The 16401-nt window shown below is 55.1% G+C and overlaps 1 protein-coding gene across 6 annotated transcripts in view; it reads left to right on the top strand.

Moving 5' to 3' along the window:
- CACNA1B (calcium voltage-gated channel subunit alpha1 B) overlaps positions 1-16401 on the top strand; it is a 213472-nt gene that overhangs the window by 152378 nt on the left and 44693 nt on the right. For 5 of the 6 annotated variants that reach the window (XR_015136010.1, XM_086323921.1, XM_086323922.1 and 2 more), the window contains 7 exons: positions 1478-1604; positions 4222-4351; positions 4635-4694; positions 7945-8051; positions 13384-13480; positions 14596-14756; positions 16049-16186. Coding sequence is in view for 5 of the 6 variants with exons in the window: in XM_086323921.1 (XP_086180047.1) it covers positions 1478-1604; positions 4222-4351; positions 4635-4694; positions 7945-8051; positions 13384-13480; positions 14596-14756; positions 16049-16186 (820 nt within the window). In the remaining variant the exon portion in view is untranslated. The remainder of the gene's footprint in view (positions 1-1477; positions 1605-4221; positions 4352-4634; positions 4695-7944; positions 8052-13383; positions 13481-14595; positions 14757-16048; positions 16187-16401) is intronic. The other variant, XM_086323923.1, reaches the window with a different exon arrangement.

Genomic DNA, 16401 nt, shown 5'->3' with positions numbered 1-16401 from the left:
CTTTATGAGATAATTAAGCCCTATAGAAAAAGAATTGTTTGGCTGCTTTTTCAGTTCTCTCGAGGATGGTACATAGCTCTAGCAGAGAAATTCTTTCTACATGGTGGACGCCTTGGGACATTAGGCTTGCGTTCTCTTCAAGCTGGCAACAGTTACCTCAGTCAGTGGGGATTCTGCGGGCAGATGGGGGATGTTCTTGCCAGAGACGACTTACCTGTGCTTTCCCAGAAGGCCGGGGCACTGCCACTGCACTCCTTCAGCCCCCTGGAGGGAGCAGTTTATTGTGGTGCCTCACTTTCCCTGCCCAACCCAGCTTTGCTCGGTCTTGTCCCCACTGGGTGATTCTTCAGTTCAGCCTGTTTCTTAATCTGAAACCTGGAGGTACTAACACACGCCAGTAAGTGCTGTCGTGAGGGTGAAGCACCCGGGCCAGCCAGCACGTGGTTGTTTTCAGTGAACATCCTGCTCCTTTCTTCATCCCCCGCTCCAGCGACCCATATCTGGTCATCTGGCTTGATTGTGTTCTGTTTCAATGAAGTTTTTGTTTCTGTCAGGTCTCTTTTTTAAATAAACTGTTTCCAACAATGAATCTCCTTGGTTGTAGCTCTTGTTTTGATCCTCTCCTTGTTTTCCTGATTTATTATTTATTACTTATTACTTTATTATTTCCTTGATTTATTATTTATTACTTGTATATATTATTATTTTTATATTACTATTATTATATATTTTTATATATTATATATATATTATTCATTAATATAATTTATTATTACTACCTGGTTTTGATTTATTGATGAGTTCTGTTGTTGTTATAGTAAATTTATTTCAGGAGAAGTATTTCCATCCAGGCTCTGGCATCTTTGTTCCATTCTTTTAAGCAGAAAAAAAATCTTTGTTAAGTGTATATTGGTAAGGCAGAGGGCTCCCCAGGTGGCGCAGTGGTAAAGGATCCGCCTACTAAATGCAGGAGACACAAGAGACTGGAGTTTAATCCCTGGATTGGGAAGGTCCCCTAGGATAGGAAATGGCAACCCACTCCTGTATTCTTGCCTAGGAAATCCGATGGACAGAGGGGCCTGTCAGGTTTACAGTCCATGGGGTTGCAAAGAGTCGGACACGACTGAGCACTCACACACACAGGGAGGCAGAGGTGTCCACAGCCAGGGATGCCCACCAGGCTTGGTGCTGCTCCCCAGAGACCCTGGTGGAGGGAGAGGTGAGGAAGGGTCTCTGGGTCTTTGCAGCAGACAGCCAGATCCTCAGAGCTGGCTCAGCCTGGCCATTACCCACCTCAGTGGCAATCTGGCTGTGATCAGACGGGGCCTCATGTGAAGCTGTGTTCTTGGCCTCATGCCCTTCCCTGGATGGGTCCATGAGCCTGTGGGGCTGGAGCTTGGAGGGTATTGCTCAGGGGTGGCCTGCATGGTGTGAGTTTATGAGTTGCACCCCTAACTTGGTGGCTTTGTGCTTGTAGGTGGTAACGTGGACCTGGAAAGCCAAGCAGAAGGAAAGAAGGAGGTGGAAGCTGATGACGTGATGAGGAGTGGCCCCCGACCCATTGTCCCATACAGCTCCATGTTCTGCTTGAGCCCCACCAACCTGTGAGTCTTGCCACCAGCCCAGGTCCTGCGCTGTCTCCTATCCACGGCCTGCGAGCCATGTGCCTGTGACAGCAGGCGTGCTAGACGTGACCCAGCCATTGCGTGTGTTAGCGTCTTCATAGGTCATCACAGCTTCCCACAGAGCACGTTCTGCTGTTGCCTCACTTTGCGGATGAGGACATGGAGCCACAGGGAAGGCTGGCGTCCAGACGTATCGCCCATCCGTCTCAGTGCCGAGCTGGGGTTTACCCCAGACAGGCATCCCAGGGCCTTGCTTCTAACCCCCAGTGCAGCCGTAGGTCGCCTCTGCACACACGCACCCAGTCTCACGCTGATCCACACCCTCCCCTGGAGCCCACGGACGCGCGTCGCAGTCACTCACACGTCTGTCTAGTGTTCTCCCCTCTGTTTACGTCATGTGGTCCCCACATGTCACGCATCCACATGCCAGTCCAGCTGCTTCATTAGCTCGACCGGTGTGCAGACAGTGTTCTAGGTGCTGGGAACCGCAGTGATGAGCCACCGATGAGCGCCTGTCCTCTAAGCTACGGGACAGTGGAGAGGCAGGCAGCAGACAGGGCACTGAGGGGCACAGAAGCCCCTACATGGTGGGAAGGGCTAGGAGGAAGCGCAGAGCGGGGGCTGGAGGTGTGCACGGGGCGCTGCGGTGCTGAAGTGGGAGTGCAGCCTGAGGAAGGAGAGGGGAGCCCGCCAGGCGGGGGGTGCAGGCAGACCCCACGCAGAACTCACCATGGGGGTGCAGCAGCAGCGTCCGAGGGACCGCTGACTCACCCCTTTCCCATGTCCAGCCGGCCCCTCTGCCCTTGGTCATCTAGCAGTCTGTCCACCAGCTCTGGCTGCCCGCCCTCGGCTCCTTCCTCTGCTCAGCACGCCAGTGTGGGGAGCTCATTCTTTAGGGGTTGGGAGTGAGATGGTGGTAGAGACAGGTATGGCCCCTGCCTCCAGCACTGACTGGTGTGCCCATCATGTGAGTACAGCGTGGGTAGGTAGGGCAGGGAGGTGTGGTGTCTGGGAGACTTCCTGGAGGGAGGGAGAGATCTCGGCTGAAAGCTGAAGGTTGAGAGTAGAGGTGAAGAGGGAGGAGAGAGTGTTCTCAACGGGCGGAGAGAGCTTGCGATGGTCTCGACATGATAGACCTGGGGCTCTGAACAGCTGAAGGCAGTTGGGTGGAAAAGCACAGAGGCACACAGGGCCGATGCGTGTTCTGTGGAGAAGTGGGACGACATGAGAACCCAGAGAAGCTGGAGAGGCTGTGAGCGCTGGGGTGAGTCTCCGTCAGACTGCACTGGAGCCCTTTGGTGGGGAGAATGGAGATGAGACAGAGAGACCGTTTGGAAGGTGGTCGTGGCGATTGGAGGAGGGTGCTCAGAGTGGAGAGGTTTGGGAGTGAAGCGCTTGGAGAGGAATTTTAGAGGCAGAATCTGCAGGATTTGAGGGCAAAATAGAGGTGGAAGGGGGCAGCGTTGTGAAGGATGACAGCCAGGGTTTCTGCTTGATGGCTGGAGGCCTGGCTGTGCCCCGGAGCCCGGGGAAGCTGGCGGGTGGCATGTGGCCAGCAGAACTTGAGGGTCTGAGGAGGGGTGGAAACTCAGCCACAAGATGGACTGGTAGTGTTGCTTTGAAAGAAAGAGGGGCTGGGACGGAAGAAAGCCTGCGATGGAGTGTCGTGGGGGTGGAAGGAAAGCGTCTCAGTTTGGAGGGAGACGTGCCAGCAGGGCACGCGGGGGCTTGGAGGAGCAGCTTGGGGGTGAGGGGGCTACAGCTGGGAAGCGGTGGTTTGGACGAGCAGCAGACAGGAAGGGACAGAGACGTGGTGTCCCTGGGAACACGGTGCTGGTGAGAGGAGAGGTGGCAGGGCTGGCGGGTGGAGGCCGAGCCCGTGGGGGCAGGAGGGGCTGAGAGCACGTCTCTTGAGGGGGCAGAAGTGCTGTCTGTGCGGTGTGCTTGTCACCCAGGCTTGGCTTCACTGTCCCCCTGGGAGGCCTTGCTGGTCACCGTCTCCTGCTGTGTCATAGCGTTTGTCAACATCTGAGCATCTCCTATTGATTTCTGTCTACGCTGTTCAGTGGTATCTTGGTCACCACTGTGTCCCAGGCCAGGATGTACCTGAACAGACCAGAACAGTCATCGGTGGTGCTGACTAGCGAGTGGAGGCAGACAGGTGACTGAGGGGCAGGTGTGCACACGCATCTCTGTGAGCTCAGACGAGGGTGCCGTGCCCAGCACTGGGGTTCAAGAAGGGCTGCTCGGGGACTGTTGGTGCTCGGCTCCTACCCCACCCACAGCAGAGCTGGAAGCCTGTCCAGGGCATGGTAGCCCCACAGCACATAGACAGGCAGCCCTGGCTGGCCCCCAGTGGAACTAACTGTAGCAAAAGGGCCAGACCAACTTGGCCTGTGAGCCATGGTGGCTGGCCCTGCCTGGGGTTTCTGTAGCCTTCCACCACTCCCGTTCACTCCCAGGAATTTAGTCCCCATCAGTCACCTGGCTGCTGTCACCTGAACAGAGGGACGTTTAGCAGAACTCAGCTCTTTCCGTGGGGAGGGGCCGGGCCGGCCCTCCATCAGCCTGTGTTGACCCGTGCTTTGCCTTCCAGGCTCCGCCGCTTCTGCCACTACATTGTGACCATGCGGTACTTCGAGATGGTCATTCTCGTGGTCATTGCCCTGAGTAGCATTGCCCTGGCCGCGGAGGATCCTGTGCAGACAGACTCGCCCAGGAACAACGTGAGTGCTGCTGTTGGGCTGTGGAGGGGCTGGTGCTGTCAGGGCCCTGTCTGCCCATCAGAGTGTGGGGCTGAAGGTCTGGGGATGTGTCCAGGATGCAGTGAAGACCGTCCCTGAAGGGGACCCTCCCATGGGACGCTGGCCAAGCCTCCCCTCACTTCCCCATGACCCCAGGCTGATGGGTTATCTGTTCAGGCTCCTGGAAGAAGACATGGAGTTGCTGAACTGGCCCCGGCTCAAGCTTCCTGCCTTGCCCTTGAAAAAAGCCTCTTTTTGGTTCCAGGTGCTGAAGTACATGGACTACATCTTCACAGGTGTCTTCACCTTTGAGATGGTGATAAAGGTGAGACGTGTGGTTGCCTTGGTGACTGCAGGGCTTTGCTCATCCCCCCTCGTGACTGAGATGAAGGCATGTGGCGAGTGTGCCCTGGGCGTGCACACATGTGTGGGTGACGAGCCCACCTGCAGAGGTTGTGTTTTGTGGAGACACGAGGTCACATTTGCTAAGGATTCCCCACAGTGTTATATCAGCCTCAGGAGAGCTCGTGAGCGCTGGGCCTGGTCTCCACTACCTGCTGACAGAGAGCCTTCTCTCTGAGGCAGACAGGCTTCCCCCTCCTGTGTGGTGTGAGCCCAGGTCATGCGGGGTTGTCTCAGCAGAGAGGGAGGCCGGGACCTCAGTAGAGGAAGGAGAGTGAGGACAGGATGGTGGCCTCAAGGCTCAAAGCTTGCAGCAGGTGGGCGGCGAGGACTCCCGGTGCCTGACTGCAGGTGAAGCACGACCTGCTGTGTGGCCCTGGTCCTCGGTGCCCCCGAGGGCCTGTGCGCGTCCCCAAGGTGCAGCTCGAGGAGGGAGGGCGTGCTCGCGTGGTGGCTCGGGTGGCTTCTGTGAGTGCTCACTCCACTTCTCTTGTGAATCCCTGGGGGAGGTGCTACTGCATTTTACAAACAAGGACACTGAGGCCCAGAAACAGGAAGACACCTCCAGAAGTCACCGCTGCAGAAGGGCAGCTCCACAGCACGGCCTGCCCAGCGGGGCTGACCCTCCAAGGGTCTGCAGGCGGTGAGCTCGGGGCCGGTGTGCCTGGAGCCCAGCGAGGAGGAGACTCACTCAGGCTCCAGAGGAGCTGGAGGCCCGGCAGGATCTCAGCCAGTCTTGGCCGTGCGGAGTCACTGGGGTCAAGGGCGTGGAGATCCAAATGCCTGTTGAGGCTTTAAGAGGCCATTAACTGAGCCATGTCAGCACCCTGACAGGACGTGACCCGAGCCGTGACCCGCCCCCCCCGGGACGTGACCTGAGCCGTGACCCCTCTTCTGACAGGACGTGACCTGAGCCGTGACCTCCCCCCTGACAGGACGTGACCTGAGCTGTGACCCCTCTTCTGACAGGACGTGACCTGAGCCGTGACCCGCCCCCCCACAGGACGTGACCTGAGCTGTGACCCCTCTTCTGACAGGACGTGACCTGAGCTGTGACCCCCCCCCCCAACAGGACGTGACCTGAGCCGTGACCTCCCCCCTGACAGGACGTGACCTGAGCTGTGACCCCTCTTCTGACAGGACATGACCTGAGCTGTGACCTCCCCCCTGACAGGATGTGACCTGAGCCGTGACGCCCCCCCCACCCCCGACAGGACGTGACCTGAGCTGTGACCCCTCTTCTGACAGGACGTGACCTGAGCCGTGACCCGCCCCCCCACAGGACGTGACCTGAGCCATGACCCCTTCCCTGACAGGATGTGACCTGAGCCATGACCCTCTTCTGACAGGACATGACCTGAGCCGTGACACGCCCCCCTTGCCGACAGGACGTGACCTGAGCCGTGACCCCTCTTCTGACAGGACATGACCTGAGCCGTGACACCCCCCCCTTGCCGACAGGACGTGACCTGAGCCGTGACCCCTCTTCTGACAGGACATGACCTGAGCTGTGACCCCCCCCCCCCAACAGGACGTGACCTGAGCCGTGACCCGCCCCCCCACAGGATGTGACCTGAGCCATGACCCCTTCCCTGACAGGACGTGACCTGAGCTGTGACCCCTCTTCTGACAGGACGTGACCTGAGCCGTGACCCGCCCCCCCACAGGACGTGACCTGAGCCGTGACCCCTCTTCTGACAGGACGTGACCTGAGCTGTGACCCCCCCCAACAGGACGTGACCTGAGCCGTGACCTCCCCCCTGACAGGACGTGACCTGAGCTGTAACCCCTCTTCTGACAGGACGTGACCTGAGCCGTGACCCGCCCCCCCACAGGACGTGACCTGAGCTGTGACCCCTCTTCTGACAGGACGTGACCTGAGCTGTGACCCCCCCCCAACAGGACGTGACCTGAGCCGTGACCTCCCCCCTGACAGGACGTGACCTGAGCTGTGACCCCTCTTCTGACAGGACATGACCTGAGCTGTGACCTCCCCCCTGACAGGATGTGACCTGAGCCATGACGCCCCCCCCACCCCCGACAGGACGTGACCTGAGCTGTGACCCCTCTTCTGACAGGACGTGACCTGAGCCGTGACCCGCCCCCCCACAGGACGTGACCTGAGCCATGACCCCTTCCCTGACAGGATGTGACCTGAGCCGTGACCCCTCTTCTGACAGGACATGACCTGAGCCGTGACACGCCCCCCTTGCCGACAGGACGTGACCTGAGCCGTGACCCCTCTTCTGACAGGACATGACCTGAGCCGTGACACCCCCCCCTTGCCGACAGGACGTGACCTGAGCCGTGACCCCTCTTCTGACAGGACATGATCTGAGCCGTGACCCCCCCCCCGACAGGACGTGACCTGAGCCGTGACCCCCCCCCCAACAGGACGTGACCTGAGCCGTGACCCGCCCCCCCACAGGACGTGACCTGAGCCATGACCCCTTCCCTGACAGGACGTAACCTGAGCCGTGACCCCTCTTCTGACAGGACGTGACTTGAGCCGTGACCCCTCCCCTGACAGGATGTGTCCTGAGCCGTGACCCCTTCCCTGACAGGACGTGACCTGAGCTGTGACCCCTCCTCTGACAGAACGTGACCCGAGCCATGACTCCTCACCTTGACAGACACACCCGGGACCGTGACCCCTCCCTGGGGGGACGTGACCCGAGCCGTGGCTCCTGACCCTGACAGATGTGCCCGGGACCCTGTCCTCTCCCCTGACAGGACATGACCTGAGCGGCGGCTCCTCACTGTGACAGACCCGCCCGGGATTGTGTCCTCTCCTGACGCGTCCGGGATCATGGCTCCTCACCCTGACAGATGAGGCTGGGACCGTGACCTCTCCCCGGGGGGACGTGACCCAAGCCGTGGCTCCTCACCCTGACAGATGTGCCCGGGACCCCGTCCTCTCCCCTGACAGGACGTGACCTGAGTGGCAGCTCCTCACTGTGACAGACCCGCCCGGGATTGTGTCCTCTCCCCTGGGGGGACGTGACCCGAGTCGTGGCTCCTCACCCTAACAGATGCGGCCGGGACCGTGACCCCTCCCTGGTGGGGGACGGAACATGAAATGGCATCCTTCCTCTCACCGCAGGTCTCTGGGCTCTGGCTCTGCCTTCTTTTCCGAAATATTCTGTTCCTTAAAATGTGTTGTTCCCCTAAAGATGATCGATTTGGGACTGCTGCTGCACCCTGGTGCCTACTTCCGGGATCTGTGGAACATTCTGGACTTCATTGTGGTCAGTGGGGCCCTGGTGGCGTTTGCCTTCTCGTAAGTACCTGGGTCTACTCTGACTTGCTGGACTGCACCCCCAGAGCTGTGATAAGTGTGGGGGAGGGGAGGGAGGGCCCCTGGCCCCACGCTGTCTCTCATCTGTCCCTGTCTGCTTGGGGCCGACTGTGGGGCTGGGAGGACCTCAGGGCTTGTCGACCCTGCCACACCCTGTGGTTCTGAAGTTGGATAGGCAGGCTCTGCCTTAAGGTGTCTGCCTCCTGCGTCCGACAGAAAGCTCTTGGTGCCCTGAGGAGGCTGCACTGCTTGGTCAGCCAGTGCAAGTGGGTGCGGCTGGGAGTCTCCTCTCCTGGGGGCTCCTCTGTTTCCTGTGGCTCCTAGTGAGCAACACTCAGCCCTGTTGTGGCTGGGCCTAGACTGGCTCCCTCAGACCCTGCACGGTGGTGGGTGGGGCTTGGGTGGAGCTGGGGGCAGATGCTGGGGAGGTGGTTGCTCACCTAGACAAAGACGTAAGTAAGCTCCTCGATGCACAGCGATCCTGAGGGTTGGGGTCATCTCTGAGCCCACGGGGAGACCTCCTCACTGACTCTCTTCTCTTTGTCTCCTGTTGCTGGACTCTCGGTAGGAGCTTCATGGGGTAATGCCTTCCCTCTGTCCCCTCACACTGTCCCACATCACAGCACGCTGCGACCCCACGTGGGCCGTTTCATCACCATGCCTCACCTCTGCTCATTTCCTCCACCATCTGGGCTGCATGCTGCCAGGAGCCATGTCCCCCAGCCACATGTCCCCACCTCACCTCTGGGGGCTGGGTTGGGGGCTGGGGCTGGGCATGGCCCCTCCTTGGTGAGCAGGGCATCCTGACTGAGTGCTGGAGGCTGGGCACCTGGGTCTGGAGGGCAGTGCCCACTCTGGGTGGGAGCTGTGTGACCCCAGCTGCCAGGATGTTGGATATCCTGAGACACTTTCCCACTTGTCTCCTCTGGAAATAGGGCTTTCTTTGCTCTTTCCTTTCCATACTTCCCTGAAATGCCCAGCATCTCTGACCCTCGTTGTTATAAAACAAAATTCAACTGAGTGAATCTGAAGGTCTGATTGGGTTTATTCAGTGATTTGTGAGACATGCAGCATCCCATCTAGTAGTTAGATAGGCTGTACATGATGGGAGCTGTGTAAAATGGAAGGCCTTCATAGTCAGGGAGCCAGACAAGGTTTTAACTAGAGGAAAGAAAGGATTGCTTCAGGCAGTGTTATCTCAGTGGTGCTCACCAGGTGATTCCAGAAATTTCATTCCTGGGAAAGGTTAAAACTGTAATAAGTCCTGGTCTGCTCTCCTGTGGGCAAGTGGCTCCACTTTGGTCCTGTTTCTTTTTATTTTTCCTTCTCCTTCATTTTCCTCCTCCTCCTTTCTCTCTCTTACCCTCCTCTTTTTTTTTTTTAAACAGTTCTCCCCTTCTGATCAAACTGTCAACCCAACTGAGAGATGTGATAAAAATTTTAGGTGTGTCCACTGTGCCGACTTAAAAAGGACAATGTGAGAGTTGCAAGTTAAGTTTTATTTGGGGCAAAATGCGGACTATGTCGTGGGAGATAGCATTTCAGATAGCCCTGAGAAACTGCTCCAAAGAAGTAGGGGGAAAGGTCAGTAAATACGTGGTTTTGGCAAAGGGGAATACATGCAATCAAGCACATACATTTTACAGAAGTTTTCTGCTCGTGATGAGGAGCAGTCATCGCCATGAAGGATTTTAGTGCTTTTCTAGATATGAGGAGATGCAAGAATTGGGCTCATAAAATCGACTCCTGGAAATATCTGTCTGAAGAGCTGTTCTGCCAGTTTTTCCTAGAGCACCGAGGGCCTCATTTGTGCTCTCCGCCTGGAATTCCTTTCGGGCAGGTGCTGAAAGTCAGCAGCTGCAGCAGCTCATGATTTAATCCTTGCAGAGGAAGATGACAAGTGTCAATTTGTAGTTGACATCTGAAAAAAATTTACAACCTGTAAGCTGAGAGTTACCTTGTATCTGGCTGACAAAACCGAGGACTTAAGCCTGGGACACAACATCTCAGATAACTCTGAGAGACTGTACCAAGGAGGCAAGGGGGAGCCATGAGCCACGATACGTAGGAGTTTTTGCAACAGAGACCTGGTAGTCAGAATATCAAAAGATTACTGTTAATTGAAGAAAACTAGGCATCTTAAGGAATTTAGTGCTTTCCTATATATGGGAAATACAAGAGTCTGGGCTCACTGAAGTCATTTCTTTGATGTGCACCTCAGCTATCTGGGGCCAGTATCCTGCCTTCTCCTCCTGAGTCTCCTCGGGGTGTCCCGCTGACGGGGGCTGGCTCACTGCTCGATGCGGGACACCCTGACTCCACCCCAGTGTCCCGAGGGCTCACTGTCAGCTGCGATGTGGTGGCTTCATGGCCGCAGCATCCTTTGTTACTGATGTGGCAGGCGGTCCTGTGTACTCACAGGTGTCAGCACCACGCTCCGCTCGTGTTGTGTGGTTTTTGCAGCTTTGGTCTTAGACATGGTATCCGCAGGTCATGATGTTTCTGTTTAATCCCTATGACAGTCACACAGATCACAGTTTTAGGTTTATAATCCTCATGTTGGTCATTTTCTTTGCCTCTTTTCGGACATTCCAGTCAGAATGGATACCACTTACTTAGGCTGTCAGCTACAAACATGTATTTAAAGTTTTTGAGAGAATATGACAGACATATCAGGGGCATTATAAACAGGATAATTCCTAATGTTTGAAGTGTATTTTGGAGTGATGGTGCCCAGGTCATGGTCCCCTAATCAAAGAAAGATCCCATGAAGAAGTCACAGATTTGAGCCAAGTAGCTGGCTCCGTGATCTGATGTAACTGATTTTCAACTTCCCCAGAAGTGTTAATCCAGGTACCGTAGGTGGTGTTGGCCAAAGCATAGACAATTTATTGCTCTGCTAAAGATAACCGAAGGCTATTCTATTATTAGGACCAACCTTGGCCAGAGTCTAAGGGTGTCTCCTGGGAAGCTGATGTCTTAGCAGGGGACTCTGCAGTGTCTGCAAGAGTTAAGGAAAGGTTCTGATCATATCTTGTGCACATTTGCTCCTAACCAAGTGATGGACTTGCTCACAGGGTTTACTGTGTTTACCCATTTAAGGCAGGGGTCACTTAGGTTTTTAATGTATTTGGAAAGAGAATCTTCTATCATGAAATAAGGAGTTTCCCTAAATGTCTTGCAAAGATGGTACTGCTGTGGGGTTTCCTAGTGAGTGGAGATAAATCAGATCTACTCAGTTGGGACAGATTGGAATCAGCCCTGGGCAGAGCAACAGGAGTGAGGCAGCCCCAGCCTTGGCGCTGGGGATCTGGGATTGGTCCAGCATGAGCCTGCTAAAGCCAGCAGGGGCCTGGCCTGCTGGACACTGTCGCAGGGGCCCTCTGAGGCCTGCTGCCTGTCTCTGCTCCAGGATTTGAGAAACCAGTGTAGGGGATCAGACCAGGGAAGGGATGCGGGGCTTCTTCAGGTCTGAAATTTTTATTCAGGGTTCCAGTCCCTGAGGCTCACTGCCATCTGGGTAGCGAGGAAGACCTGGTGCAGTTTCTTCCAAGGGGATTGTGGGGCAGTCTTTGTTCTGATTGGTTTCAAATTAGAGGCGTGGAAGAAAACTGGAAACATGAGTTTGTTAAGTCAGAGCCAGATATTTGACGAAATGAAGAATTCAGGATCCAGACAAGTTTGTAGGTATACAGCAAAACCACAAAAACAATTATTAGGACTAGAATCTAATATCGATGGAGGGGCAAACATATTTTTTCTCTCTGTAATACTCCCTTTTTTTAAAAAAAAAAACCAAAGATAATCTCAGTAAAAGTAACTTGTTTGTATTAAACTTGGTCTGGTTATTTAGATAAGTGCTGCGAGAAGAGTGACCGATCATTTAAGTGCTTTTTGAGACTGCTTTCTTGCTGCTAATTTTCATAAGGAGTTTCAGACTGAACTCTCAAAAGCTTTCAAAGCCAGGAAACCAAGCCGAGGACATGGCCATCAGATTGTACCTGCGGCCCCTTGTCAGTCAAAGCCTTGGTCATATGGCCAGTGTTTCCAGTTGTGTCCTAGAGAAGGAGAATAGGTTCTTATTGAACTTATGTGAATAAATATATTGTCATGGAAGTCAGAATACTCATTGAAATACTCTGAATTCTGAAGGAATCAGGGAGAAAAAGTAAATGTTTCATCTTTGTTCACAAAGGTAAAGTAAAGTAAGTGCCGCTCAGTCATGTCCGACTCTTTGTGACCCCATGGACTGTAGCCCACCAGGTTCCTCCGTCCATGGGATTTTCCAGGCAAGAATACTGGAGTGGGTTGCCATGTCCTTCTCCAGGGGATCTTCCCAACCCAGGGATCGAACCCAGGTCTCCCGCTTTGTAGGCAGACGCTTTACCATCTGGGCCTCCGGGGAAGTTCACAAAGGTATATCTTACCAAATTGCTGATAGCTTAAGGGACAAGATTTCTTAAAATCTGGAAGAACATTAATGAACCAGCAATATTTTAGACACACAATCATAAGAATTATAGTTATTCTACATACCATTTTTGCAGTTTTGTAGAAGTCTCCCCACCAATGTCTCTATATAACTTGAGTCATGTTAAATGCCTTGTGGTGGGTGAAAGACCGATGGGGTTTGCCGTGGAGCCAGGAAGAACCAGGCAGCCACCTCTTTAATTTACAGCCACTGTTAGTCTGTTTTAATGTTTCTGAGGCAGGAGCAGATGCTGCCGTGTTACAGGGGCAGACGGCAGGCGGTGAAGGGTCAGAAGGGTCAGAAGAAGGGACTTCAACCACATTTGCCACAGCCTTGATAGGTCCTGCTGCTCTTGCCTTTGCATGACAGTCAGCTGGGCGCTTCCCTGACATCAGGCTCAGTCCTGGTGGCGTGAACCCTCCCTCCCTCCACCAGCAGGGAAAGGCAGGCAGGCCAGCCCTTCCAGAAGGCTCCCTGGTGATGGGCATGGTCTGCACTGCTCATAGGCTTGCACGTGCTGCCTGGGCTGGGGCTGCCATCCTGGAGCCCACCTACCTTTACTCCCACTGGGGTCTTGGCATGGTGTCTGGAGGACTCTGGTGTGGGGGGCATGGGAGTGCCGAATGATGGGATCTGGGGAGATGAGCTCTTCTCACCCAGAAGCTCAGCTCTCCCTGGACACCAGGTGCCGCTGGCCTGGCCCCAGCCCTTGTCCACTCAGGCAGCCTGTTGGGGGAGATGCACTGGCCTGAGGCGTCTTCAGGACCAAGGCTACCCTGTCCCCAGTGCTCTGGGCACAGGTGTGCACCCTACCTGTCTACATGGGTGGCTTCTCCCTTCTAGAGGCTCCAAAGGGAAAGACATCAGCACCATCAAGTCCCTGAGGGTCCTGCGTGTGCTGAGGCCACTCAAGACCATCAAGCGGCTGCCCAAGCTCAAAGTGAGAGTCTGGAGTGGGGCCTGGAGGGGGGTGGGGCTGTGTGTGTGCATGTGTACCTATGTGTGTACACGTTTACAGGTAGACTTCGTGTGTGTGTACATGTGTGTGCACACACGTACATGTAGGAATGCATTGCGGGGTGCACATATGTATCTGGCCTGGCCCCCTGCAGCTTCCCGTGTAGGGTGGGGACGAGCATAGCTGAGGAGAGGCCCCCATGAGGGAGGCCCTACATTGTGTGCATGGGATGGGCTCTCAGCTCTGTGACCATCTCCGAGGGGGCTCCTTCTCTGCATGTCCTGTGAAGCTCGTCTTCCTCCACTCAGGGGCACCCACAGGACCAAGTGTTTTATCAGCAGCTGTAGTGCAGAGGTCAGGGTCACAGGGAGATGCCAGGAGAGCAGGGGTTGGGGGATATGGCTTTAGAATTGTGCTGCAGTCTAATTGTTGCTGAGCTTGTGCTTAAATTCACTTAATCCTCCAAGACTGTGCAGTAAAATGTTAGGAGAACCTTTGACCTGTAGGCCGTGGAGATACTAAGTGATGTGAGGTTCTGGGGGGTGGTTTGCTTAGAGCCCATGTTGAAGGGGCGGCTCAAGGGTGACTGAGGCACCAGGGGCAGGGCTGCCAGGGCAGCTGCCCATGTGTGGAGTGTGCCCCACGGGCCCTTGAGAGCCGGGTGCAGATTGGCCTCTGTGCACAGCCAGCAACAACCAGACCAGGGCAGCAGGGAGAGGTTCACTGGAGAACAGGTGGCCTGGGCAGTGGGAGCAGCTGGGAGTCCCCTCTGGTTCACGCACGTGCCCAAGTCCTGCCTTGAGCTGGCCTCACATCGCCGGTTGTCTACCTCATCCCGAATGCCCCCGACGGGCAGAGGTCAAGCAGTGCCCTCAGTTTAGCCCTGTGCCTTCCCTCCGTGCTGGCCCGAGGCCTGGCTGAGTGGCCTAACGCTGGCCCCAGCCCCAGGCTCTCCGTGGTGTCGGGCCCCCTGCTGCACCAGCTCTTTAGTACCTCCTGCCCACCCGTCCGGTCCAGGAGGACCCTCCTGGTCCCCGGTGCAGACCCTTCTGGGTCCCGGGCTGGCCCCACCCCCTCACAGCCCTGCCCCTCCCCAGGCTGTGTTTGACTGTGTGGTGAACTCCCTGAAGAACGTCCTCAACATCCTGATCGTCTACATGCTCTTCATGTTCATATTTGCTGTCATCGCGGTACAGCTCTTCAAGGGGAAGTTTTTCTACTGCACCGACGAGTCCAAGGAGCTGGAGCGGGACTGCAGGTAAACTGGGCCCCCTACTGTCCCCAGGGCCGGCCTGGGCCCGTCCTGCCTGCACGCCTCAGGGGGCTCAGTGCGGCCTCCGCTGGACGCCGTGTCAACCCTCAAGATCCAGGCTGGGCCCTAAGGTCGGGGCAGCCCCAGGGCTGAAGCCACTTCCTCATCACTGAGGCCTTGGGCCCCAGCTGAGCAGACAAGAGAAGTGCCCTCAGGGAGGGGCGGGGGGGAAGGCTGGTGCCCGTGTGAGCGCCATCCTAGACTTTGCACACAAAGGGAATCATGTGCTCTGTGTGGCCCGCTGTACCCGACTCCCGCTGCTTCAGTGGTCAAGGTCTCTGCTGCTATGGCCCAAGTGGTCTCCCTCTCCTGACGGTTGGATGTCATTCCTTTTATCATCAAACCTCACTGAACGGATCTGCCTACCTGTTGGTGGACATTTGGGTTGTCCCCATGTTTGGGCTGCTGTGGTTACTGCTGCTTCGAATACATGTGCAACTTTTTCTGTGCACAGGTGCTCTCATTTTTCTCGAGGATAAGCCTGGAGGTGGGGTTGCTGGGCTGCGTGGTGATTCTCTTTGTCAGTTTCAGGAGCTGCCAAACTGTTTCCCACCAACAGTGTCTGAGAGTTCTGATTTCTTCACGGGCTTGCCAACACTGTTATTTTCCTTTTAAAAAATGTAATTATAGCCATCTTAGTGGGGATGAAGTGGTGTCTCATTGTGGTTTGATTTGCGTTTCCTTGATGATTCATGATGTAGAGCCTCTTTTCATGTGCATATTGATAATTTGTATGTCTTCTTTGCAAAAATATCTATTCAGGTCTTTTATCCGTTTTTAAAATTGAAATGTTCATCCATTGTATAACTGATTGTAATAGTTGTTAGTGTAGTGCTGATAGAAAGCCCCTTATCAGACAGATGGTTTTCTGTCTTTAGTCCCATTTTGAGTGTTGATGATTTCCTTTGAAAAACAGAGCTTTCCATTTTGACAAAGTCCAGTTTACCTATTTTTTTCTGTGGCCCCCTATATTTTCTTCTAAGAGTCTTATAAAGTTACTACTTACATTTATGCCTTTGATCTATTTTGAGTTAATTTGTACACATGGGGTGAGATGGGGGTCCACATTCATATTCTCACCTGTAGATACTCAGTGGTTTCAGCACCATCTGATGAAGAGACCAGTCTTTCTCCCCTGAATGGACGACCCTTTTCAAAAGTTGGTTGACTGCAGACACGGGGGTTTGTTTCGATCCTTTGCCTTTGACCTCTGGCTCCCTCTGTGTTCCCACCCCCAGGGGCCAGTATTTGGACTACGAGAAGGAGGAGGTGGAAGCTCAGCCGCGGCAGTGGAAGAAATACGACTTTCACTATGACAACGTGCTGTGGGCCCTGCTAACGCTGTTCACTGTGTCCACGGGCGAAGGGTGGCCCATGTGAGTGCTGCCCGGCTCCTCACGGCTGCTCGGCGAGAGAGGGGCAGCTGGGTGGGGAGCTGAGACTCTGCACCTGTCACTAAGCAGATCCGCCCTAGGCTCTGTGCTTACTGGTGAGAGGAGGCCCTCCCTCTGGGAGTGGGCAGCCTGGAGGAGGAGGAGAGTAAGCCCAGAGCACAGTATCATGAGCTCCTAAAAATCCCCGCTCAGTGGCA

The sequence above is a fragment of the Bos grunniens genome, chromosome 11, assembly GCF_055505025.1.
Source record: "Bos grunniens cultivar Pamir isolate PY7600 chromosome 11, Bosgru_T2T1.0, whole genome shotgun sequence".
NCBI classification, from domain to species: Eukaryota; Metazoa; Chordata; class Mammalia; order Artiodactyla; family Bovidae; genus Bos; species Bos grunniens.
This window is presented reverse-complemented; position numbering and strand designations above follow the sequence as displayed.